Source organism: Callorhinus ursinus, unplaced genomic scaffold (genome assembly GCF_003265705.2).
Source record: "Callorhinus ursinus isolate GAN/ISIS: 27379988/994484 unplaced genomic scaffold, GSC_fseal_2.0 scaffold1, whole genome shotgun sequence".
Taxonomy (NCBI): Eukaryota; Metazoa; Chordata; class Mammalia; order Carnivora; family Otariidae; genus Callorhinus; species Callorhinus ursinus.
In genome coordinates, this window is record NW_027397063.1 from 40,341,717 (window position 1) to 40,364,199 (window position 22,483).

General features: G+C 40.4%; 3 protein-coding genes across 5 annotated transcripts in view; 2 read left to right on the forward strand and 1 right to left on the reverse strand.

Annotated features, from left to right (window-relative positions):
- The window catches only part of NXPE3 (neurexophilin and PC-esterase domain family member 3), a 46,455-nt gene extending 37,247 nt beyond the window's left edge, over positions 1-9,208 (forward strand). For all 3 annotated transcript variants that reach the window (XM_073892773.1, XM_025873583.2, XM_073892777.1), the window contains 2 exons: positions 5,349-5,555; positions 7,814-9,208. In XM_073892773.1, coding sequence (XP_073748874.1) covers positions 5,349-5,555; positions 7,814-8,364 — 758 coding nt within the window. In that variant the 3' untranslated portion in view covers positions 8,365-9,208. The remainder of the gene's footprint in view (positions 1-5,348; positions 5,556-7,813) is intronic.
- The window catches only part of RPL24 (ribosomal protein L24), a 211,137-nt gene that overhangs the window by 92,600 nt on the left and 96,054 nt on the right, over positions 1-22,483 (reverse strand). The window lies entirely within an intron of this gene.
- Positions 11,903-22,483, forward strand: part of NFKBIZ (NFKB inhibitor zeta) — a 29,925-nt gene continuing 19,344 nt past the window's right edge. The window contains exons 1-2 of the mRNA XM_073892765.1: positions 11,903-12,153; positions 13,457-13,508. The gene's annotated coding sequence lies outside the window, so the exon portion shown is untranslated. The remainder of the gene's footprint in view (positions 12,154-13,456; positions 13,509-22,483) is intronic.

The window sequence follows — 22,483 nt, forward strand, 5'->3', positions numbered from 1 at the left end:
TCTTTTTCTCTTGAGTGTGGGAAGGACTTGCAAATATGATGGGATATCACTCCCATGATTTGATTATGTAACAAAGTTGACTTCTAAAAAGTATACTATTCTGGGTAAATCTGACCTAACTGGATAACCCCTCAACAGAAACCAGGTTCTTCTTGAAGAGATTCAAAGTGTGAGAAGGCTTTCATGTGAGGGAGATTCTTTGTTGCTGGCTTTAAAGATGGAGGAAGCCATGTGGCAAGAAATGTAGGCAGGTTCTAGGAACTGAAAGGCATTCCCTGTCTGACAACCACCAAGGAAACAAGAATCTCAGTCTTAGAACCACAAGGAACTGAATCTGGCCAACAATTTGAATGAGCCTGGAAGCAGATTTCTCTCATCTTTGGGAAGGAACACAACCCTGCTGACAACCTGATTTCAACCTGTGAGACTCTCAGAATCCCGCTATGCCATGCCCTGGACTCTTGACAGATAGAGCTCTGTGATAATAAATGTCCCTTGTTTTTAAGCCACTTAAGTTTGTGGTGGTTTGTCACACAGCAATAGAAAATGAATAAAGTGTAACTACCACCCACATGAAGATATAGAATGTTTAGAACACAGAGAATATTTCCAGCATTCCAGTGTTGCCCTTTATATTAAAAATGGTTAATACTACTAATACTACTATAGTATTGGACTTTCACAATAGCTCTTCAAAATAACTAATAATTTATCCGTTTTGTAGATAATGAAACCAAGTTCCAGAGCTCATTCAGTCTTCATTTTGACATCTGCTCTGTGTCTGATGCTAGACCAGACTCAGAATACAGGGGATGAATAAGATGAGAGTTTAAGTGATTTCTGGCGTCTCCTTTGGGAGAGGTGGAGACAGATATAAACCAGAGCCTCTGACTCAGGTCCAACCCCTTTTCTGCTATCTCTTACCGTGCTTGGGAGGTGTGGTGGAGGACGTCTTGCTGTTCGGGTTTGTCTGCAGTAGTGGAATCCATCAACTCTCTAAAATCTAAATGCATCCAAATGATGGAATGAATGATGAAATAGTGTTGGATGTTGCTTGGTGAAAATCAAAGTGGTGCTGTTATGGATGAGACGTCACTCTGATGTTGATGTGGTAGTGCAACAAATTGGACAAAGCTTTTTTTTTATTTTTTATTTTTTTAAAGATTTTATTATTCATTTGAGAGAGCAAGAATGAGAGAGAGAGAGAACACATGAGAGGGGGGAGGGTCAGAGGGGGAAGCAGACTCCCCGCTGAGCAGGGAGCCCAATGCGGGACTCGATCCCAGGACCCCAGGATCATGACCTGAGCTGAAGGCAGTCGCTCAACCAACTGAGCCACCCAGGCGCCCTAAAGCTATCTTTTTTTTTTTTTTTTTAAAGATTTTATTTATTTATTTGACAGAGGAGAGAGAGAGAGTACAAGCAGGGGGAGAAGCAGGCTCCCCACCGAGCAGGGAGCCCGATGCGGGGCTCGATCCCAGGACCTTGGGATCATGACCTGAGCCAGAGGCAGATGCTTAACTGGCTGAGGCACCCGGGTGCTCCGGACAAAGCCATTTTAAAGACAATCACTTTCCAGTTGTTGGAAAAAATACTTCATACAGAATACATTTTATTTGGTTAACTTAGAAAATCAAAGGGCTCATATCCTACATATAAAATCCAACTAACTGATAGCATTTGGGGGTAGGAAGCCCATTCCCACAACTGTATCAGTAGTGTAATGTGTGCCTTTATAGACAGACTACCTTTACCACTAGCTGTCCCTACAACTCTGAGAAACTTTGGCAAGTCACTCTGTGACATTCTTTCTTCACCTTTAAAAGATTTAGACTAGCCATTATCTGAGGTCCCTTTCAACATTCTTTGAATCTATAGGTATTTCTACCTATACCTATTTTTAGCTTACCTCTGTAAAATGCTTCGCTTTTAGGGGACTAAAGTATAAAGAAAAAAAATTAAATTCCCAAGATTTTCTAGGGGGCACTCAAGAGACTCAAACTCAAGCCATGGTAATGACTGTGTAGCCGGGACCTTCTCATAGTCCCAGCCCTTGATAAGGTATCCGTAAACAGCTCCACACATGCTGTCCTCATTTCTTATCTCCCTGAGATGGTACCCAAGTGTTCCGGTGTGTTCCCCAGTGCAAGGAATTGATTCTTTTTCTTCTCTGTCTTGTTTTTCCTCTCATGAACTATATACTCCCCTTTGGCCTGCCTTTTACTTTTCTGTTCTGTGATAATTCCATGCCATAATTTTAAGGGACATGTGCACTAACATGCACTCACACACACCTCCCACCCTTAATTCACACTGTATCTCTGATCCAGCTCTTTCTAGATAGTATAGGGAAATTTTTCTCTCTGCATTTTTCTCCCTCATTTTGTCCCATTTGTGGCCCAAATAGCCCTCATTTTGGCTAATGAATGACATGGGATGACACCCTTTGGAAGAAAATATAAACTATGGGTTTTAAAGAGACACTAACAGATTTTAGAGAAGCAGGGACCTTACTTGCAAGTTATCGAAACTCTCCCTTCTGATTTTGCATAAAGATCTTCTTATCTGCCTTTATAACCACCTCCAGGAAAACAACTTCCTTCACCTTCAGTATTTAAGATAACTGTAAAATTAGTAATAACTCATTTTTGTTTTAAAATTACTTTTATTCCACATGCATAGTATATTGGGGTTATATATTCAGTTTTAGAGACTTTCATATCTTATGTGAAAATTCCGAGGTTAAAGAAATGCTGACTTTGAAATAACTTCAGACTCCTTAAAGTCTTATTAAAATAGGAAATGTGTTGGGGATGCCTGGGTGGCTGAGATGGTTAAGTGTCTGCCTTCAGCTCAGGTCATGATGCCAGGGTCCTGGGATCGAGCCATGCATTGGGCTCCTTGCTCGTGCTCTCTCAAATGAATATATAAAATCTTAAAAAAAAAAAAAAAAAGGAAACGTGTGTCTCAGCTGACCATAAGAGGGCAGTGTAGGTACATGCATTTCACTTTAAAATTATGCTCTGTTATCTAGTGCTGCAAGTGTAAAGAATTAATGTCAGGTTCAGTAATTGATTTGCTTTGCTTGACTTAACTCTGGTAGTAAATATAATTAACATTTGCATGGGAATGGTAATTGTTTCCTGTGTGATATATACTTTTCTTTATCACATGTTTTTGACACAGAATAGCCAAGTGTCCTGAATTAACCATGGTAAAAATTGTAACTTCAAAATCACTTTTAATTCCCAGTCTAGTAAATGTTTTCTTTGTGCCCCAGGTGTCTGCTCTAGGGCTCTCTGCCTGTGTAATCTTGACGTGCTGTTGTAATGAGGGAGCTTTGGGCAGGGTGTGGTAACACAGTAAAGCCACACTTGGTAACATGTGAAGAAATTGTTTTTGAATAAGCCAGATAAATTATCCCTCCCCCCCATTTTTTCTTTGACAATCACTTTTTCCAAGTAAAGTTTTTCTTTCTTTCTTTTTTCCAAGTAAAATTTTAAAAAATGCCATTTACCTTTCTGCTTAGGCCCTGAACCTTCAAAGAATTAGCAGATGCCTAAGTTAAAAGATGAAATAGGCACTATCTGTCAAATAGGGCATCTTCTTTGAAGAGAATAAAACCAAAATAATTTTGAATAATAATAATATCAAGATGATAAGCTGAAAATAGTCACAAATATGGGACTCAAATTTAAATTGCTGAGTCGTATAAACATTTGGATTTCGAATTGTGGTTTAACAGGTGAGACTATAGAATTACTGGATTATGATACAGGTTTGAGCCTTGGGGTTTGTAAGGAAGTGATATAAAAAAATTGGTGGTTTTTAAAGATTGTAGATTCAAAATGAATAAGTATACTCCTTCAGGAAAAAAGCCAAAAAGAAAACGGCTGCCATCTACAACCATCTGCTTTTGAGAGATGATGTAGCACAGTGGTTAGAACATGGGTATTGGGACTCACCTGCCTGGATCAGGTCCTGGCTTTGCCACTTACTAGCTCTGGGTCTAGGTCAAGTTGCTGAACTGTTCTGAAAGGTAGAGGTAACAATAGGACCTACCTAGGGTAGGTTGGGTAGGGTTATTGTGAGCATCATATGAGATAATATGTTTAATTGCAGAGTAAACTCACAAGAAATATTTGCCATCCCTGTTTATTTTGAAGCATGTAAAATGTGTTGTTTCTACAGAAGCATTTTCCAAGGGAGGTGTTAGGGCAGAAGGATGTTGACTCTCCCTCTGAAATGTGCTCTGGTGCTTGTGTCATCACATGTAGCTAGGCTACAACCATGAGTACACACTGCTGCTGTGTTTATTTTATTTTATTTTAATTTTATTTAATTTTATTTATTTTTTAAAGATTTTATTTATTTGTCAGAGAGAGAGAGAGCACAAGTAGGAGTGGCAGGCAGAGGGAGAAGCAGTCTTCCTGCTGAGCAGGGAGCCCAATGTGCAGCTCGATCCCAGGACCCTGAGGACCCTGAGATCATGACCTGAGCTGAAGGCAGACGCTGCACCGAGGCACCCCTGCTGCATTTTAAATACTGTTCATTGTGCAAGAAGGCCTTCTGAGCCTTCTGTGTTGTGGGGAATAGTTCTTCAGAGTGTGTATATTTGGTTTGTTCTCTGTATTAAGTGGTGGTTTTCTGAATTCATATTTGATTATAGGACCCATAGGTTAAAACTTTCCTTTTAATAGGCTGAGCAGGGACGCCTGGGTGGCTCAGTTGTTAAGTGTCTGCCTTTGGCTCAGGTCACAATCCCAGGGTCCTGGGATCTAGCCCCACATCAGGCTCCCTGCTCTGCGGGAAGCCTGCTTCTCCCTCTCCCACTCCCCCTGCTCGTGTTCCCTCTCTGCTGTGTCTCTGTCCAATAAATAAAATCTTAAAAAAATAATAATAATAGGCTGAGCAACAGTGGACTGATTTTACTATACATATGTAAAATATGAATTTAAGGTGTTACTTACCTCATAGGCCTTGGTATGAGAAATTCATTCTGGGATAATACTGGACAATGCTTATATCTACACATTTCCATGGTTATTTGCTTGCTTTTATTTTTGGCTTTGATAAAAACATGCATAATCAGAGGGGAGTGCTCAAAGTCCCCTTTTCCCTTTCTGTCCACCACACGTTTCGGATCTTCCTATTTTTGTGCAAAGGAGAAACTTTTGTAGCAAGGGGAAAGTCTGGGATTTCTCTGAGATGTGATGGCAGGAAATGTTACCCATATACGAGCAGGCTAACAAATAAAGGGGCTTAATTTTGTTTCTTGGAGCATTTTCCATGTATGGTTTGTTGGAGGAGACTTTCAGAATATCTTATTTTTTCCTTTTTCTTTTCAGAAACGAACAATCTAGAACTATCTCAAGGCTCAGGAACTTTTCCTTCTGGGTATTATTACAAAGACCAGTGGAGGCCCAGAAAGTTTAAGATGCGCCAGTTTAATGACCCTGACAATATCACAGAATGCTTGCAAAGAAAAGTGGTGTATTTATTTGGTGACTCAACAATCAGGCAGTGGTTTGAGTACCTTACTACGTTTGTTCCAGGTTAGTACTTTGTATTTTATTTTATAACTCTTTTCCACATGGACAAAACCATCTTTCTTCACTCCAGTGCCTGAAGAAAGGCATCGGCCAAGGAAGTAGTTATTTCTCTGTGGGACTGAAGAGGTATCCTAACCCTGGAGAGCTGTGTGATGGTTTCTGATCCATGGTGGGGTTGATGTATTGACGGAAGCACTGTGTGCTTGTTGAAGTTTTGTACCATGGATTAGCTGTGCGATCCTGGATGTGTCATTGTTACCAGGCCTTCATTTCTCCATGTGTGCAGTGAGGCAGCTGGATGGTATCACCTTACAGCAGTCCTTTACTTCTGATATTCTGGGCTCTAAAAGAGAGGGGGACGTTTCCAGTTGTTTCTCTCCTAATTCTGTTTGGTCAGACTCCAAGTTTATAATAGATTTAACTGGAAGGAAGCAGCCAAACTGACTGTGGTCCACTTTAATGCATCCATTCAGCAAAGCCTTCCCAGTGTCATCCCTTGGGCATTCCATTGGTATGATTTTGAGATGAGCTGGCTCCTACTGAGGGAGTCTTGGTAAGTCCCAGCATTCTTAGCTTCCTGATTTCACTGCTGGGCTCTGGGGGTGCTATCCAGACTCAGAATAAAGCTCCACTCACTGGAGGCCATCCCTTATTCAAGGGCCTTTTCTTCTTCATGGGAGGTATGTGGGCTGGATGAGGAGAGATGAATCCCAGGTAACAGTACTAAAGACCCTGCTTACAATTTAGAGAGCTGATAAGTAATTCTTTGGGAACTATTTTTGAGGGCTGTATATGGGGAGGGTTTTCCATAAAGCACAGTCCCATAGTTTGTTGTGAGCTGTTGTTGGTATTTTTTTTTCTCTTTTATTTTTTACATCAACTTAATTTCAGATTTAATTTTTAGAAGGAAAGGAAGAAGTAGATATGATCCCCAAAAGTAGAAAGTTAATTCCAGTTTTTGTTTTGCTTGTTTTTTTGAAACAGGCATAGCCGAGTTTAGTCGATAAAGCGTACATTAAAAACTAGAAAAAGGGATATAATTTGTATGGCATAATGCTAAACATGTTTTGATGCTGACTAGGCAGGGCCCTCCAAGAGTCTTTAGTTGTTTGTTTCTTAAGTTCTAATGACGTAGCTCATTATTTCCTTTCATAGCAGTGATCACATTGGGTGTCTTGATTGTTTTCCACCATATCCTTTGCAGACAGATTTTCACCTGATAAAGCCTTGTGTCAGGGCTTGATCTTAATCAAAAGAAAAAATGATAGCTTGAGTTTATTCAGCTTAAGTGGGGCCAAATGCTAAGTAGTAATGAATTAGGTAGGAAATTCTAGAAGAGGAGTCTGGGACTGCTTGGAGAGAAAAGTGACACCTTTAACCCTTAAGAAGAATGTAGGCCAATTATAGTATGATGTTATTTCTTCAGAATTGACAGTATACCTCTTGAGAGCCAGGACTGTGACTTATCCATCTGAGCATTACTGGCTCATGGCACTGAATAGGTGCTTAGAAGTGCTAATTGACTTGGGTTGCCAGAAGTTACTTGGTCTGTTCTCTGAAAGGCACTTGTAGGAACATTTAAGTATATGAGACAGGCCCTCTTTCCTTATGGGGCGTATGTTAAGTGATGAATTGTAGAGACAGAGTTTTTTAGGGGTAACAAAAGAGAAATAATCACTGATTCCTAGGACCATCAGAAGATCTCAGAGGAGCTAGACTTTGAAACACCACTTAGTCTTTGTTATTCTTGTGACGGAGATAGACATTTTCTAAGACACTAATATGATTTTCCATCCATAGGGTGAAATCGAAAATCAGAAGAAACAGGGCTGCTCCGTTCTTTCATGTATTGCAAAAAGAAGTATTTGGTTACATTTATGCATTCTTAAAAAGGCAGAAGTTATAGCCCTTCTCCTAGAAGAAATAATGTTTGTCTATTAGAAGAATAATGTGTAAATGCCAAGTTGATTTTTAGATATTCAGCAGTTGGTGCAAACAGGAAGATTTCTTGGCCTAATGGTTAGTGGTAAACAGTTATTTTGCTTCTGGGGTATATAGACATAGGTATCACTGGTAGTTTAATAAATATGTTAGAATACAGGTCTGTTGAGGCCAGTGAAATAGATATTCCCTTTACACTTGTACCTTTTTGTTATACTTTTATTTGAAAAAATGTTCTTTTAAGCTGCTAAGTATAGAATCATCATAATATATGTGCTTGGTTTGAACATTTTTATGAATTTGAGTTTTCCTTGTTTCAGATTTAGTGGAGTTTAACTTGGGTAGTCCCAAGAATGTGGGTCCTTTCCTTGCGGTGGACCAGAAGCACAACATCCTGCTCAAATATCGCTGCCATGGTCCACCCATCCGTTTTACAACTGTCTTTAGCAATGAGCTCCATTATGTGGCAAATGAGCTGAATGGCATCGTGGGCGGGAAGAACACCGTGGTTGCCATAGCTGTATGGTCTCATTTTAGCACCTTCCCCTTGGAAGTGTACATCCGGCGGCTCAGGAATATCCGTCGAGCAGTGGTCCAGCTCCTGGATCGAAGTCCTAAGACCGTGGTAGTCATCCGAACAGCCAATGCCCAAGAGCTGGGGCCTGAAGTGAGCCTTTTCAACAGTGACTGGTACAACTTTCAGCTGGACACCATCCTTCGGAAGATGTTCTCAGGGGTTGGAGTGTATCTCGTTGATGCCTGGGAGATGACCCTGGCTCATTATTTACCCCACAAGCTACATCCAGATGAAGTTATTGTGAAGAACCAACTGGACATGTTCTTGTCCTTTGTGTGCCCCTTGGAGACCTAGCCTGCCCTGGAGGGGACTGGAGGAATCATATTACCTGCAGTACAGGAAGTTTATGGCTGGCCCCATGGAGAGATGGCTGCTATTGACATGTACACAATTTCAAAAGAAACTGGACTTTATATAAGACTTATAAGGAGCTTAGAAAATGCAGGTTGCATTTATGTCTACCTACAGCATTTTTTCCAATCTTTACATAGCCATGGGAGAACCATTATTAACAACATCTATGCACTGTATTGCCCTTGTAACCAAAGATGCTAGTGAGTGTGTTTGAATTAGCCTCTCCTGAGAGGGGAGATTACGATGCTAAAAAACTGTGAAAAATGTTCTGACCTAAGTGGTTGGTAGTGGAGTGTTTGTAGCTTATCTGGTAAAGGAGATTGAGCTTATCTGTATGAATAACACGGTTGGTCCATCTTCGGTGGGATGAACTGATAAGGCTTCTAGTCAGTGGCTCCTGTAATATGCTGCGGACTGCTGTGTCTCAGGAGTTTCTTTCAATGATCCACCTTTTCTGAATTGCTTGAAAAGGCCAGTATCCTTGGTCAGAACTTTCTAGTGAGAATATTTACAATACCCCGCTTTTATCTAGAAAAGAAGCAAAAGAAAAATATGAAAGCAGTACACAAAATCTGTGTGTTGAATTGATACTTGCACTGGGGGATTGTTACTTATTTCAGCTAAATTTTACATGATGAATACTTTAATCACTTTTGGAACTGGAAGGGGGAATCTATAAATGGAAATTTATTTTTGTGTTTTGAAGTTTGAGGGTTTTAAGAACTGAATTTTGTGTAAAGAATGCTGTTGTTTATTATAAAGTTGTAGAAGTTACTTCCATCAAGTTCAAGTGTTTCTTTTTTGGTTGTTATTTTTAATCGCATACCAACATCAGAAATTAAAAATAATTAGTATCGAAAGTTCGATATTGAGATCTAGAACAGGTATTTATTGATTTGAATGTAAGGTATACATATTCTCTCATGCTTGGAAGTAAAAAGCTGCCATTCCTACTCGCTATCTTAAAATAATTGAATTATCGATTTTACTTGACTGTCTTTACCTTATTAATTTCAAATGAGTGTAGGTTAACTTGGGGCCATTTAGTAAGTGTCAGTACTCTTTTCCGAGCCACAATAGATTACAATCTAGTTTTAGTTATCCCTAAATGGATACATGAAGAGACTGAGGAAGCTTTAGAGATGAAGACAGATGTTTAAAGCGTGAAAAAATTTGGAGTTTTAACTTAGAACAGAGAGTGTAAGATCTTCCTTTCTTAGCCTTGAGGGCCACCTTCAAATTTATAAAATATACATATGGGGAAAGAAGATTTTAAATTGTTTTCTGAGTCTAAAGAGGACCAACAAGTAGATAAAAATATTAAGAAAGTTTAATTTTAATGGTCTTTAAGCTTTAGAGTGTCTGAGAATCACCTGGAATACGTGAGAAAAATACAAACTTAGGGGTCATGCTTCTGGGAATTGTGGAATCAACCTTTGTTACAAGTGTCCACTGATTCTGACGCAATGGTAATATTCTACACTTTGAGAAATACCAACTAAGGGAAGAAGGAAGATAGAACTAAGGAAATAATATTGCTTGTCTATTATTTCGGGGCCTTAATCCCTAACATTTAATTGTGATCATGATCTAGTAGTGTAGGTAATATTAGGTACCTTTTATAGATGAGGAACTCGAGTTTGGATTTGAACCAAGGTATGCGAGAGTACATAGCCCTTGTTGGACTTTTATAAAGAGAGATTCTCTTTTTCACAAAAGAACTTCTTAAGCATTTTCTCAAAGATTGCTGGAGGCTGAGGCTGAGCTTCATCTTCTCAGGAGAATTTCAGTTTCCACTGCCTCTCCGGGGCTTTGGAGTGATGCTTTTTTTTTTTTTAAGATTTTATTTATTTACTATTAGAACAAGTGGAAGGAGGGGCAGAAGGAGAAGCAGACTCCCCGCTGAGCAAGGAGCCCATGCAAGACTTTGATTCCAGAACCCGTCGGATCATGACCTGAGCTGAAGGCAGACGCTTAACTGACTAAGCCACCCAGACAGCCCTGGGTGGCTCCCTGAACAACCATCATTTTATTAAATACCAATTGACTGACATTTCCTGGCTTCAGGTATTAAGTTTCAGATTGATACATTGGGATGTAACAAGAATATTTGGTAAGCCTTTACATATCCATATTACATGCCAGAGATGACTCTGTTTCTGGGCCCTATTAAAGGAAAAAGCAATTACTGAGAGAAGTACAGGGAAATTAACACCTGCACCCCCCCCCCCATTTGAGAGAGAGAGAACCAGTGGAGGGAGGGGCAGAAAGGGAGGGAGGGAGAGGGGGAGAGAGAATCTTTCAAGCGGACTCCCCACACGGCTGGATCTCTCACAGAGCCGGGAGCCCCACATAGGGCTGGATCTCTCACGGTACTAAGATCAGGACCTGAGCCACCCAGGCGCCCCTCATATTTTGCTTTAATAATATTCTCCATTAAATGAGAGGAAGCCAGGAAGAAGGATCTTCTGTTAAAGTTTTAAGGACCTTCTGGTGTTTAGCTCTAGATGCCCATTCCTACTGGAGAATCAGACATTTCCGGTCTAATTACAAAGCTGGATTTTAACACTGCGGAGGGTGGGGGGTTGGGAAGCAGTACAGGGATTACAGTTGTAAGTGTCCCAAAAGGAAAAGGAGTCACAGTGAAACCAAATGTCATAGGCCAAATCCTTTCAGTGTTATGCAATAGTTCACATTCTCTGTTTAAATTCACTCCACTCTCCCCTGCCCCTGCCCGCGTGAAAATAACGTGATCTTATTATAGAACCACTGCTTTATTTACGTCTTTGTCATTGAAGGCACATGATAGCGATACTACTTTTTGATTGCCATAGTTTGAAAATCTGTGCTGTAGGAAGTATCAACTCCCCTCCCCCTTTTTGAAGACCTACAGAAGAAAAGCTAAATAAAAGAGAAGGCAAGGGGCACCTGGGTGGCTCAGGCGTTAAGCTTCTGCCTTTGGCTCAGGTCATGGTCCCGGGGTCCTGGGATGGAGCCCCGCATGGGGCTCGCTGCTCGGTGGGAAGCCTGCTTCTCCCTCTCCCACTCCCTCTGCTTGTACTCTCTCTCCCTATCTCTCTCTCTCTGTCAAATAATAAAGTCTTAAAAAAAAAGAGAGAGAAGGTGAATCAAATGAGGGAGCAACACTAACGCCCGGTGTGGATTTATTGAGATTTTAAAAAATGCATCCCTAAGAAAAATGTTTTGTTTTTAGATTTGCTTCTGATTCCTCTGCGGGATTCCAGTCCAGGTCTTGGAGCCGGCCCTCGAGGGGAATGTCCGGGACTAGGGTTGGTACCTTTCTGGCTTGGGAATTTCCAGTATGCAGAAAAAAATCCACAAAACTAGTCCTGGTTGCCCCTCTCCGCCTCCTCTGCCCCTCCTCCGTGCCCACGCAATCCCTTTCGAGCGGCCGTTTGATTGTATTCTGTATTTTAGAAAATAGGTCCTTCGCTTCCCCCGCCCCCATGCTCTCTAGAGAGCTGAACAGAAAGCGGACGCTATAAAAGGGGACGGGGGAGAGGGGCTGCCCTCTTCTTGCCACGAGGTCAGACGCCGAGTTTTAGAGAAAAAGGCTGCTTAACTGCTGCTGCTTATCATGTAACCTCAAAAGGAAACTGATCATCTTTCTCATGCTCTCACGTACTTGGGTTTATTATCGCTGATTACAGCTGGAAACAATTGATTTGCCTTTACGTATTTCTATGACTTGGCTCTTCAAACACAAAGGTATATTTTTATTATTTGATATTTAGTATGAAAAAGTATATTAAATGCTAAGCTTCTCCCCCCATATTCAGATTCTTTCTTTTGAAATCACTTTCTGATATTTGGGTGATCATACTTGTTTGGGGGCAAAATATTGAGGGGCAGTTTTTTTGGGAAATAAACTGGGATATTTCTATAGCTTGGTAATAGCCATGAATCGCATCTGTTTGCCTTGAAAGATCAGGAAGGACTAAGATGCTGATGGAGGGAGGTGGATAGGATGCCTGATGGAAGTACCATAAATCTGATATAACAATTTATCTTTAGTCTGTGATGTAGAACTATGATACTCCAAGGCAGAAATCTCCTGGGTTTGAGTGGATTTAGAGGTATACTTTCTCACTCATATAATGCCCTTATTAATTCTTATGTTACCCCTGTAAAATTAAAGACAAGTATTACAAGACAATTTTATGAATGAGGGAACCTCTGAAATTTGATGACGTGGCTGGACCCCCAGATTTATGACAATCTGTATAAAGTATTTGAAGGAATGCTGTGTGAATAAAAATATTTCTAGGTAGGGTGGATTAGAGATTCCACAGGGATTAGTTGATTTGTAAACTGGCTGTCAAGGGGTGGGTGTGTCCCAAAGAGGATGACATTTATTATGTACATTTTAAGCACTTGGTGCTTATAAATTCCCCCACTTTAAATCTGCTGTCTAAAGAAATATTTTATCTGGGCAGGTGAAAGTTTTTTTTTGCCTTAGATAGTAGGTTGTTTAGACAGTAAAAGGAGAGAAACATTTGCAAGGCTTATTCACTACCCTCAATAATCTCTGATAGAGGAGTGGATCAACCAAACAGATCATCTAAACATGAAGAGAATCCTGAAGTCTCTTTATTTGGCTTCAGGATACAGTGTATGATCTCCATTTTGCTTACGTTGAAGACGCAGTTGGGCAGGGTACAGGTGAAGAGCCCTGGGGTCACAGAAGTGTCAGTCTGGGATGAGTAGCATAAGAAATCAGTGCACAGCACATATAACGTTAAATGTTAGGCAGCATCCTTTTCAGCATGGAGGTGGTGACCATGGTCAGCATAATTTAGTTGTCCAGATGCAGACTTTTCCTTACTGAGGAAAGGATGCAAACCTTTCTCCTTTTACTTTGGCTGGAAGAAGTCCTGCTCTCAGAAAACCAAAGAAACCCTCTCAGAAGTTAAAGAGCCTGCTAATGAGGGAGTGAATTGTTCCTGAGAAAATCATTTCCCTTTGGCTTACAGCTGACTGATCTGGTGGCTTCTTGATTTCTCCCCCACAGGTTAACAGGAAGATCAGGAGGCTGAACTTGGCCTGATGCTGAACGCCTGAGGGTGAGAAAGGGAGATAATTCTAACCAAGTGTGGTGTAAATGTTACCTTGACCTTGGCTGATGTAGTCAAAATGGGCAGTGGGATGTTTTCTAAAATTTCTAAGATTCTTGGATCTCTTAAATCACTTTTTGAAGTTGCCTCAGTTACTGTGTATTTTCCTTAGGTGTTGTATGTGATTTCTTGTGAACTAAGATATTTTGGTGGTTTAGTATGCTTTTAACCAGTTTGAATTTCCACTATTTTCTATGAGAGGAGAACACATGAATACCTCTGAGGGGGGAATTCAGCTCTCTGCTGACTGGCAGTTTCAGAGTTATGTAATCTTTAACAGGCTCCCAGAGAACACCATGCCCCCTCTGGTTTTGGTGAAACCGCTCATTAAAGCTAACATATGTGGTTTCTGATTAAAGCACTTCCTGTTCCTTTAATTTGGGACTGTGAGGTAAAACACTTTCCTTCCAAAGTTAGTAGATGAACATACTTTACTGCTTCTTTGGGGGAGTTAGCAGTAGAGAATTAACATTTATTAAACACTTCTTTGGGGAGTTGACCAGCAAGATCTCATTTAGCTTTCCTCGTAGCTTCTGAGGTAGACATAATAAGGATAATTTCATAGGTGAGGAAATTGAGGCTCAGAGGGATTGAGCAATTGGTTCAAAGATCCCCTAGGTGGTAAGTGGCAGAGGTTGGATTTGAATCTGAGAGGGTTGTCTCTGTAGCTAGTACCCTTGCCACCAGGCCACTGGGATATTAGCAGAGTGCTGTGGGGAGAGGTCAACCTCTTTCCAGGGCTCTGATTTCCCCAGGGTCCTTCCCTTTCTCTAGGTCACACCTGCCTACCCTCTACTTCCTGTTCAGATTTAACTGATAAAGCTTTAACTGATAGCCACATAAGCCTTTATATTTTACGAAGACCACAGGAAAATCTTTCATACCTACAAGAGTAGAGCTATCTGGTGGAACTGATGAGAATGGTTGGGCTAGTGGATGCGAGGAGCCGTTTTTGGACACAACACTTGAGATTAAAAAGAAAAGGAAATCCCACCCTTTGTTACCCTTGCTCCTCACAGGACGTTTCCTTCTGTGCTAGAGAGCTAAGGCTTTTAAGAGCATGGTAGTCAAAGCTCTGGTGACCGGCCCACTGCTACTGCTTCTGAAGAGGAACTGTGGGCACCTCACAAACCCATTCACCTGCTCTCAACCATCCCTGCTAATGCAGAGCTAGTTAAGTACCTGCATTACCTTATTTCAGATGTAGCCCCCAGGATAGAAATCTGCATGTTTTGTATCTGTTGATTCTTTAACAATTTCATGTGATCTTTTTCTAGTTTGCATTTCCTATAGGCTCTGTAGTATGAGTGGAGTAATTAATCTACTTGGGTAAAAAATGAAATGCTCTGATGAGTTAAGGAAGAATTTTGATAGCTGTCTTTTAAAGCAGTTCTTCTCAAACTTTAATATGCATGAGAATTATCTGGAGATCTTGGTGAACTACAGATTCTGTGTTAGTAGGGCTAAGGCGGAGCTTATCATTCTGCATATTTAATAAGTTCCCATGTGATAATAGGCTGGCCCAAGGTCCACACTTTGAGTAGCAAAATTTTAAGGCTCCTTAAATTCTAGTTCACAAGAACAATTATGGATCTTTTCTTTAAGATCTGTATATATCATTGTACCATGTAGAAAAGTAAATCCTGCCATGGTTATGTTAAACAGCACTGGTAGTGCTACATTATTTACATGATACCAAATATCTGAATTAAACTTTTCAAAATTTTGTCAGTCACCTGAATGTTGTATCAATACAATTGAAACTTTCAGATTTTGAAGACACTAAGAACAACTTTCTCACTTTTTGTTCAGAAGTTTAGTAGTGTGCAGAAACTTAATATTGGCATAAGACTTTTCGACACATTTTAGCATCGGTTAGTATGTGCGCATCCCTAGTCCTGTGATTATTTCAGTCAAATTTGCTATTTGTCACGACACACCCATTTTTTAGAGTGGCTAATATATTAAATCATGCCTTCTCCAAGAGGGTGACATTATCTCTAAGAGGGCAAAATTGGTTCTTGGGGGAGGGAAATATCTTAGATATTACAGTGGTTTGTGGCCTTGTAAAGGACTGTAATAGTACATAAACAGATATAGAGTTTATCTGTGGTTTTAAACTTTCATCAGGGGTCAATTAGGGAAGAAATGTCTGAAAAGTCTCCTTATGCAGTGTGATAATGAAAACAAGGTTGGACACACAACTGTAAATGCTCTATATATACTTATTCAGTTGAGGTCACAGAGATTTTTTTCCTGGCTTGCTCTCTCTTTGTGTCTTGCTTTTGTCTGCATCATTTCCACAGTTTTTTAAAGTATCTGCTTCCAGAAGAGGGATGATTTCTGATGTTTTTTTCCTCCCCATATTTCTTGATTTCAGGAATATTTTCTTCTATTATATCCCTAAATATTTTTAATATTTTAAGAAATTGTGATAAAATATATGTGACATAAAATTTACCATCTTAACTATTTTTGAGTGTATAGAACGGGGGCATTAAGTACATTCACATTGTGGTACAGCCATCACTACTATTCATCTTCAGAAATTTTTCGTCTTCTCAAACTGAAAATCCACATCTACTGAACAATAACTCCCGGTTCCCCTGTCCCCCAGCCCTTGGCAACTACCATTCTACTTTCTGTCTCTATGAAGTTGACAATTCTAGGTGCTTCATGTAGGTGGAAAAATACAGTATACAGTATTTATCCTTTTGTGACTGGCTTATTTCACTTAGCATAATGTCTTCAAAGTTCATCCATGTTATAGCATGTGTCAAAAGTTCCTTCTTTTTATAAGGCTGAATAATATTCCATTGTATGTATATACTCCATTTTGTTTATCCATTCATCCCTCAGTGGCCAGTTGGCTTGCTTTTACCTTTTGACTCTTAAATGAATAACGTTGCTGTGAACATGGGTGTATAAGAATCTGTTTGAGTTCCTGCTTTCAATTCTTTTGGGTGATGCCTAGAAGTGGAATTGCTAGATCATGCAGTAATTCTATGTTTAATATTTTGAGGAACTGCTACACTGTTTTCTATAGCACCATGATGATTGCTTTTTAACTCATTTTGTGCAGTGTTTGGTGGAGGGCAGTGAAAAAAAGTTTGTACCATAAATGTATGACAGAAAATGATAGGAAATTCAGAATAAATCATCTGCAGAATGATTCAGCACCACAGCTCTTAAAACGAATCAGCCTCACCCTTACCTGTACACATATTACAAGGTACACACTTACAAACAAGTGCACGGCTGGGAATAACTCCTGTGAGAATCATTGAGGTAATGCACTTAGATTCCATATGGATCAGATCCTTTTGCAAATGTGCACCCCTTGCTATGGATTCTTATATTTAAAAGAAACCTAAAGAGGCTTGTGGGAGGTTCAAGGATCAGAGCTACAGAGGTGATTCACAGATGTGAATGAAGATGAACTGAACTGAAAACACCTTGAGGATGGGAATTGTGTGACTTCAGGTTTTCACTCTCCTCTTCCTTCCGTCCACCCCCTTCCCTCCCCTCTGCAGTGTAAGCACACGTCACTCCATGAATTCTGGTTGAACACAGAATGGGGAAAAAAAATCCAAATAACCCAGAGTGGAAAAAAAATGAATTTTAAATTACTTTTGGATCTGTGAAAAACTATTTTGAAGACTGTAAGAAGTTTCTATTTCATACCTTTGCAAAGGGTAAAGGAGGTGGCTTTAATTAGGGAAGACAAGAGTTGGAAGAAACCAAGAATGATCACTGGGCAAGACTGCTGAATTTATACTTGGCATCTCTAGTAACATGACAGATGAACTGGAACTATCTGAAGGTGGCAGACATTGACATATCACAGACCTTCCCAGGGCCGCTGCTCTGTGCTGATGCTTCATATCTTTTAAACAGGCAATGAAAACAGTTTTGTTTATCTGTGGCGTTGAACACCATCCAGCATTAAGATAAGAAAGGGTTCTTAGACACAACACTAATGTCAAAATCTAGGGATGGTGCCAGATTGCAGCCAGAACAAAGTGCTTGTAGGAAGGGAAATATATGGTGATAATAATATTGAGGGACATGCTCCCCCCATCTCGTACCTTATGTTTGTCAACTATCCAGATTTCATCTCCGTTGTTCATTTTGAGAGGCCTCTTTTAAAATGCAAATAGCCTTTGGGAAAGATTTCTGTTTATGTCTTAGTGTGAATTAATTTTGAAATGGCTTCTTGAAGTTTTACCGGAAGGGAAGGGCATGGAGACTGCCCTGATCAGACTGCAGATAAGGGATGAGAGGCAGTGGTAGCTGCACATGGAGTGGAACGTAGAGGTTAAAATCAAACTTGATGCCTCCCGTACTCTCCTTCCCCTGGCTTCCATATCTCTGTTCATGGTGCTACCACTCGATCAGTCTTTCAGGAGTTGGAGTTACTTCTCGCTCTCTCCTATCTTTCTGTGTTCAGTCTATTGCCAGTCCCATAGAGTATATGTCTGAAATATTTCTAAACAATTCCCCATTTTCTATTCCCATAGGCACCACTCTCGTTCCATCCTTTAGGACCAGTCACTACTGTAGACTGTCTTGATCACCTACATTCAGCTGCTGCTTCGTCCTTCCTAAGCATGGCTTTGGTCATGCTTTTTTCCCAGTTCAAAAATCCTGAATGGTTCCCCACGGGTTATGACATGAACTCCATTTTCAGTGGCATCAAGACTCTCTAGTCAAGTCCAAACTTGACTCCATGATTCCCTTCTATATTCTCTTCAAGTTTGGCTGGTGGTCCAAAGAGGCCAGGATGTTTAACAAACAAGTATTAGTGGAGCTTTGAAAAATGGATAGTAATTATAATTATCATCACTGAATGTATACTGTGTGCTGGGAGTGGTGCTAGGCATATCATGTACACTACCTCATTTAACATACATACTAACTGAATGCAGTTAATGTTTCCATTTTATGGATGAGAAAACAGAGTCGTTAGAGAAGTTAATTAAAGCTACATGATTGTTAAGTGAATGGAGCTGGGATTTGAACCCAGGTTTTTTTGACTTCAAAACCCTATGCTTTTAAGCAACGGATGAAAAAAATCACGCAGTAATTCTAGCTTGGATGAAAGTTAGGGACAAGAGGGGCACCTGGGTGGCTCAGTCAGTCAGTTGTCCAACTCTTGATTTCGGATCAGGTCGTGATCTCAGGGTTGTGAGATTGAGCCCTGTGTCGGGCTTCCCACTCTGTGTGGAGCCTGCTTAAGATTCTCTCTCCCTCTGCCCCTTGCCCCCCAAATAGTTAGGGACAAGAATTAGTGTGCTGTTATGATCACTCATAAGGACTGCATGTTGAGTAGTAGATGGAAGTATGATGGGATAGTGCATTAGTTTGCTAGGGCTGCCGTAGCACAATACCACCGACACATATAAACTGGGATATTAGTATCTAAATCAAACTGCTAAAATCACACAAGATAATGTACAATATATGCAAAGTATTTGACACATCCTAGACACTTAATAGGTTTTAGTTCCTTTCCCGCTCCCATAATTATTATAACCACTGAGTAAATCTCCACCTATTTGTGTGTGTATGGTTGGGAGGGAAAGATTACATATTGGACAAAAACCTGTCTAGTTATAACTTGTGTCTCTGTAGCATTTTCCCTCCAGAGCATTTTCACATTTATGCAGACTGGTTAGGAAGGAGCCCAAGTGTATTAAAAAAAAAATTGTATGGGGCACCTGGCTGGCTCAGTTGGGAGGGCATGAGACTTGATCTCGGGGTTGTGAGTTTGAGCCCTAGAGATTACTTAAAAATAAATAAACTTAAATCATAATGGTAGAATTTGTAAGTCAGAAAACTAAACAATTACTAAAGATGCACTAAATTGGCCATGAGGTTTAGTAAACAGTTTCTCCTTTTAACATCTTTCCATGTTTCTCTAACAAGCATGCTCACATTTCATCTCTTAACCTCATTCTGGATTTTACAGACTTGTCCTGTTGCCCCGCAGAGTACCCACTTCCCATCAGCCTATATTTTCCTTTACATTTTAAAAGTTCCATTAAATTCTAGCAAACAGGGTCTGGGGGAACCAAAAAAAGAAAAAAAGAAAGAAAAAAGAAAAACAAACAATCTTTCAATAAAGAGTAGAGGATAAATAGAAACCAGTCATCTTTTAGTTTCACTTTAACTCTCAGAATGCCTGACCAGTGATTCTCAACCCTTTACGTCCCACGGCACACCCGAGAGAGATGGTACGCTCCCATTAGTAAGGTGCTCTCTGGCCACTACTATCTTCAAAATGGGGTCATGTGGTTCTTGAAAACATTTCCTCAGTGTTTCTGAATAGTCCTGTAAGGAGGAGTTTCCCGTCTGTTTGAGAACTATTGCTTCAAATTACTTTACCCCATAATTCTAGTGCCATTTGTATCGCTCATACTACCTGAAAAAGAGGCTAGATTAAACAACAATCTTCACCTGTATGAAATACAAACGATTCAGATTTTTCTTTCATTACGGTTCCTTGGAGAAAAGGAGGAGGGCGGACTTGGTTTAAATGCCTATACTACCTATACCTGTATTTCATGAGACACCGTAGCACAACCAGCAGTCCTCCTGGAGAAAATTATAAAGAAAAGTGATAAACGTATGTTTGTATGGACTGTTGGCACCCACATAGGTACAAGGATATAGGTATCTTTAAGTACAGGTGTGGTGAGTAAAAGGAAAAGAGACCTGATAGAAACCAACGACACCACAAAAAACGTGTCATGAAAATTGAAAAAGAAAAAAAAAATAGGTACAGACAGATTATCTGATAAGAGCAACCAGATGGCTGAAATGTCTGGATTTTTAAAGAAAGTCACATTTACTTTCTCAAAAATAAATACTGTTGCAGAGAAGGGATTAGGTGCTCTTGATTTGGGGAAAGCACAACTTAAGGGAAAACACAAACAAACAAAACTAAGTTTTTAGGTTGTGTATTTCAAGATTCTCAAGTATATGTGTCTATGTGTTCATTTATCCAAAGGTATTTGTTAAAGAACAAAATTTTATTAAGAAAAGATAAAAAGACAATATTCAGCAATCTATTATCAAATTAAATTCTATTGATCATAAAAATTAATCTACTTATATGTTAACTCAGTAAATATTTACTGAGCACCTACAATGTTCTGGACCTTCTTCCAGAGTACTGAACAAAGACAGTCTATGCCCTCATGGAGCTTACATTCTCCTGGGAAAAGACAGACAACAACCAAATAGCTATATAAATATAATGCCAGGTGGTAATACTGTGCTATGAAGACAAAGCAAGGCAAAGGGAGAGAGCCAGAGGTGCTACTTTAGCTAGAGAGGTCTTGGAAAACTATGTCCCAAACCCTAGGTGACAGCAAAGCAGTTTGAGAACTGAGAGTTTTTGTCTCCTTGTTTTTTGAACTCTAAGCAAGCTTCCCCATTCCCATAGATTCAACTCTGACCTGTATAAAGAGTCCAGATTCCTTTTTTTATATAAAGATTTTATTTGTTTGACTGGAAGAGAGAGAGCAAGAGAGAACACAAGCAGGGGGAGCAGTGGAGGGAGAGGGAGAAGCAGACTCCCTGCTGAGCAGGGAGCCCTACGCGGGGCTTGATCCCAGGACTCTGGGATCATGACCTGAGCCGAAGGCAGACGCTTAACCATCTGAGTCACCCAGGCGCCCCAAGAGTCCAGATCCCTATCTCCAGCTCTGACCTTTTCTCTGAGTTCTAATTCCATGATGCCAAGTGTATAATCAAGAGGTCTAAAACCAGTCTTGCCATATTCTCCCTTTGCTCCTCCACCCCCACTAAAAGATTATCTTCATTTGTTTTTCTAGAAATCTCTAGAGGACTTAAAGATTTGACTCTTTCACCACCTTTATTCCACTGTAGAAAAGACCTAATAGTTCCTTATCCAAATGCTTCCATCTACCCCACGGGTCCTCAATCTCATTACTGTCACATTTAAGAGCAGCTGGGGGGGCGCCTGGGTGGCACAGTCAGTTAAGTGTCTGACTCTTGGTTTTGGCTCATTAGCTCAGGTTGTGATCACAGGGTCGTGAGGTTGAGTCTCGTGTCTGGCTCCATGCTCAGCATGGAGTCTGCTTGAGATTCTCTCTTTCTCTCCCTTTGCCCCTCCAGCTCATGTGCTCTCAAATAAATAAATCTAAAAAAAAAGAAAAAAAAAAGAAAAAGCAGCTGGAAGTTTGTTTAGGAAAGCCATGACATCCATGTTTTTCCCTGCTTGACCACAACTGGACCCCATGACCTCCCATATCTTAACTAAAGTCCTATGCCTGGTTTTCAGAACCTCTAAAATCCAGCTACATCAAACCTATTTGTTATGGACTGAATTGTGCTCCCCCCAAATTCATATGTTGAAACCCTAACCCCTAGTACCTTAGAATGTGACTGTATTTGGATACAGGGCTTTTAAAGAGGTAATTAAGTTAAAATGAGACCTTTAGGATGTACTCTCATCCAATCTGACTGGTGTCCCTATTAGAGGAGGAAGAGACACCACAGATGAATGTCTAAATAGAAAAAGCTATACAGTGAGGGCCCCTGGGTGGCTCAGTTGGTTAAGCATCTTCCTTCGGCTCAGGTCATGATCTCAGGGTCCTGGGATCAAGCCCCATACCAGGCTCACTGCTCAGCAGAGAGTCTGCTTCTCCCTCTCCCTCTGCCACTCCCCCTGCTTGTGCTGTCTCTGTCAGATAAATAAATAAAATCTTAAAAAAAGAAAGAAAAGGCGATACATGGATCTAGTGGGAAAGGCTTCAGGAGAAACCAACCCTGCTGGCACTTTAATCTTCTGGACTTCTGGACTTCCAGCCTCCAGAACTGTGAGAAAATAAATCTTCGTTGTTTAAGCCACCCAGTCAGTATCCTGAGGCTCAGAGATTAAGGGACAAGATTGC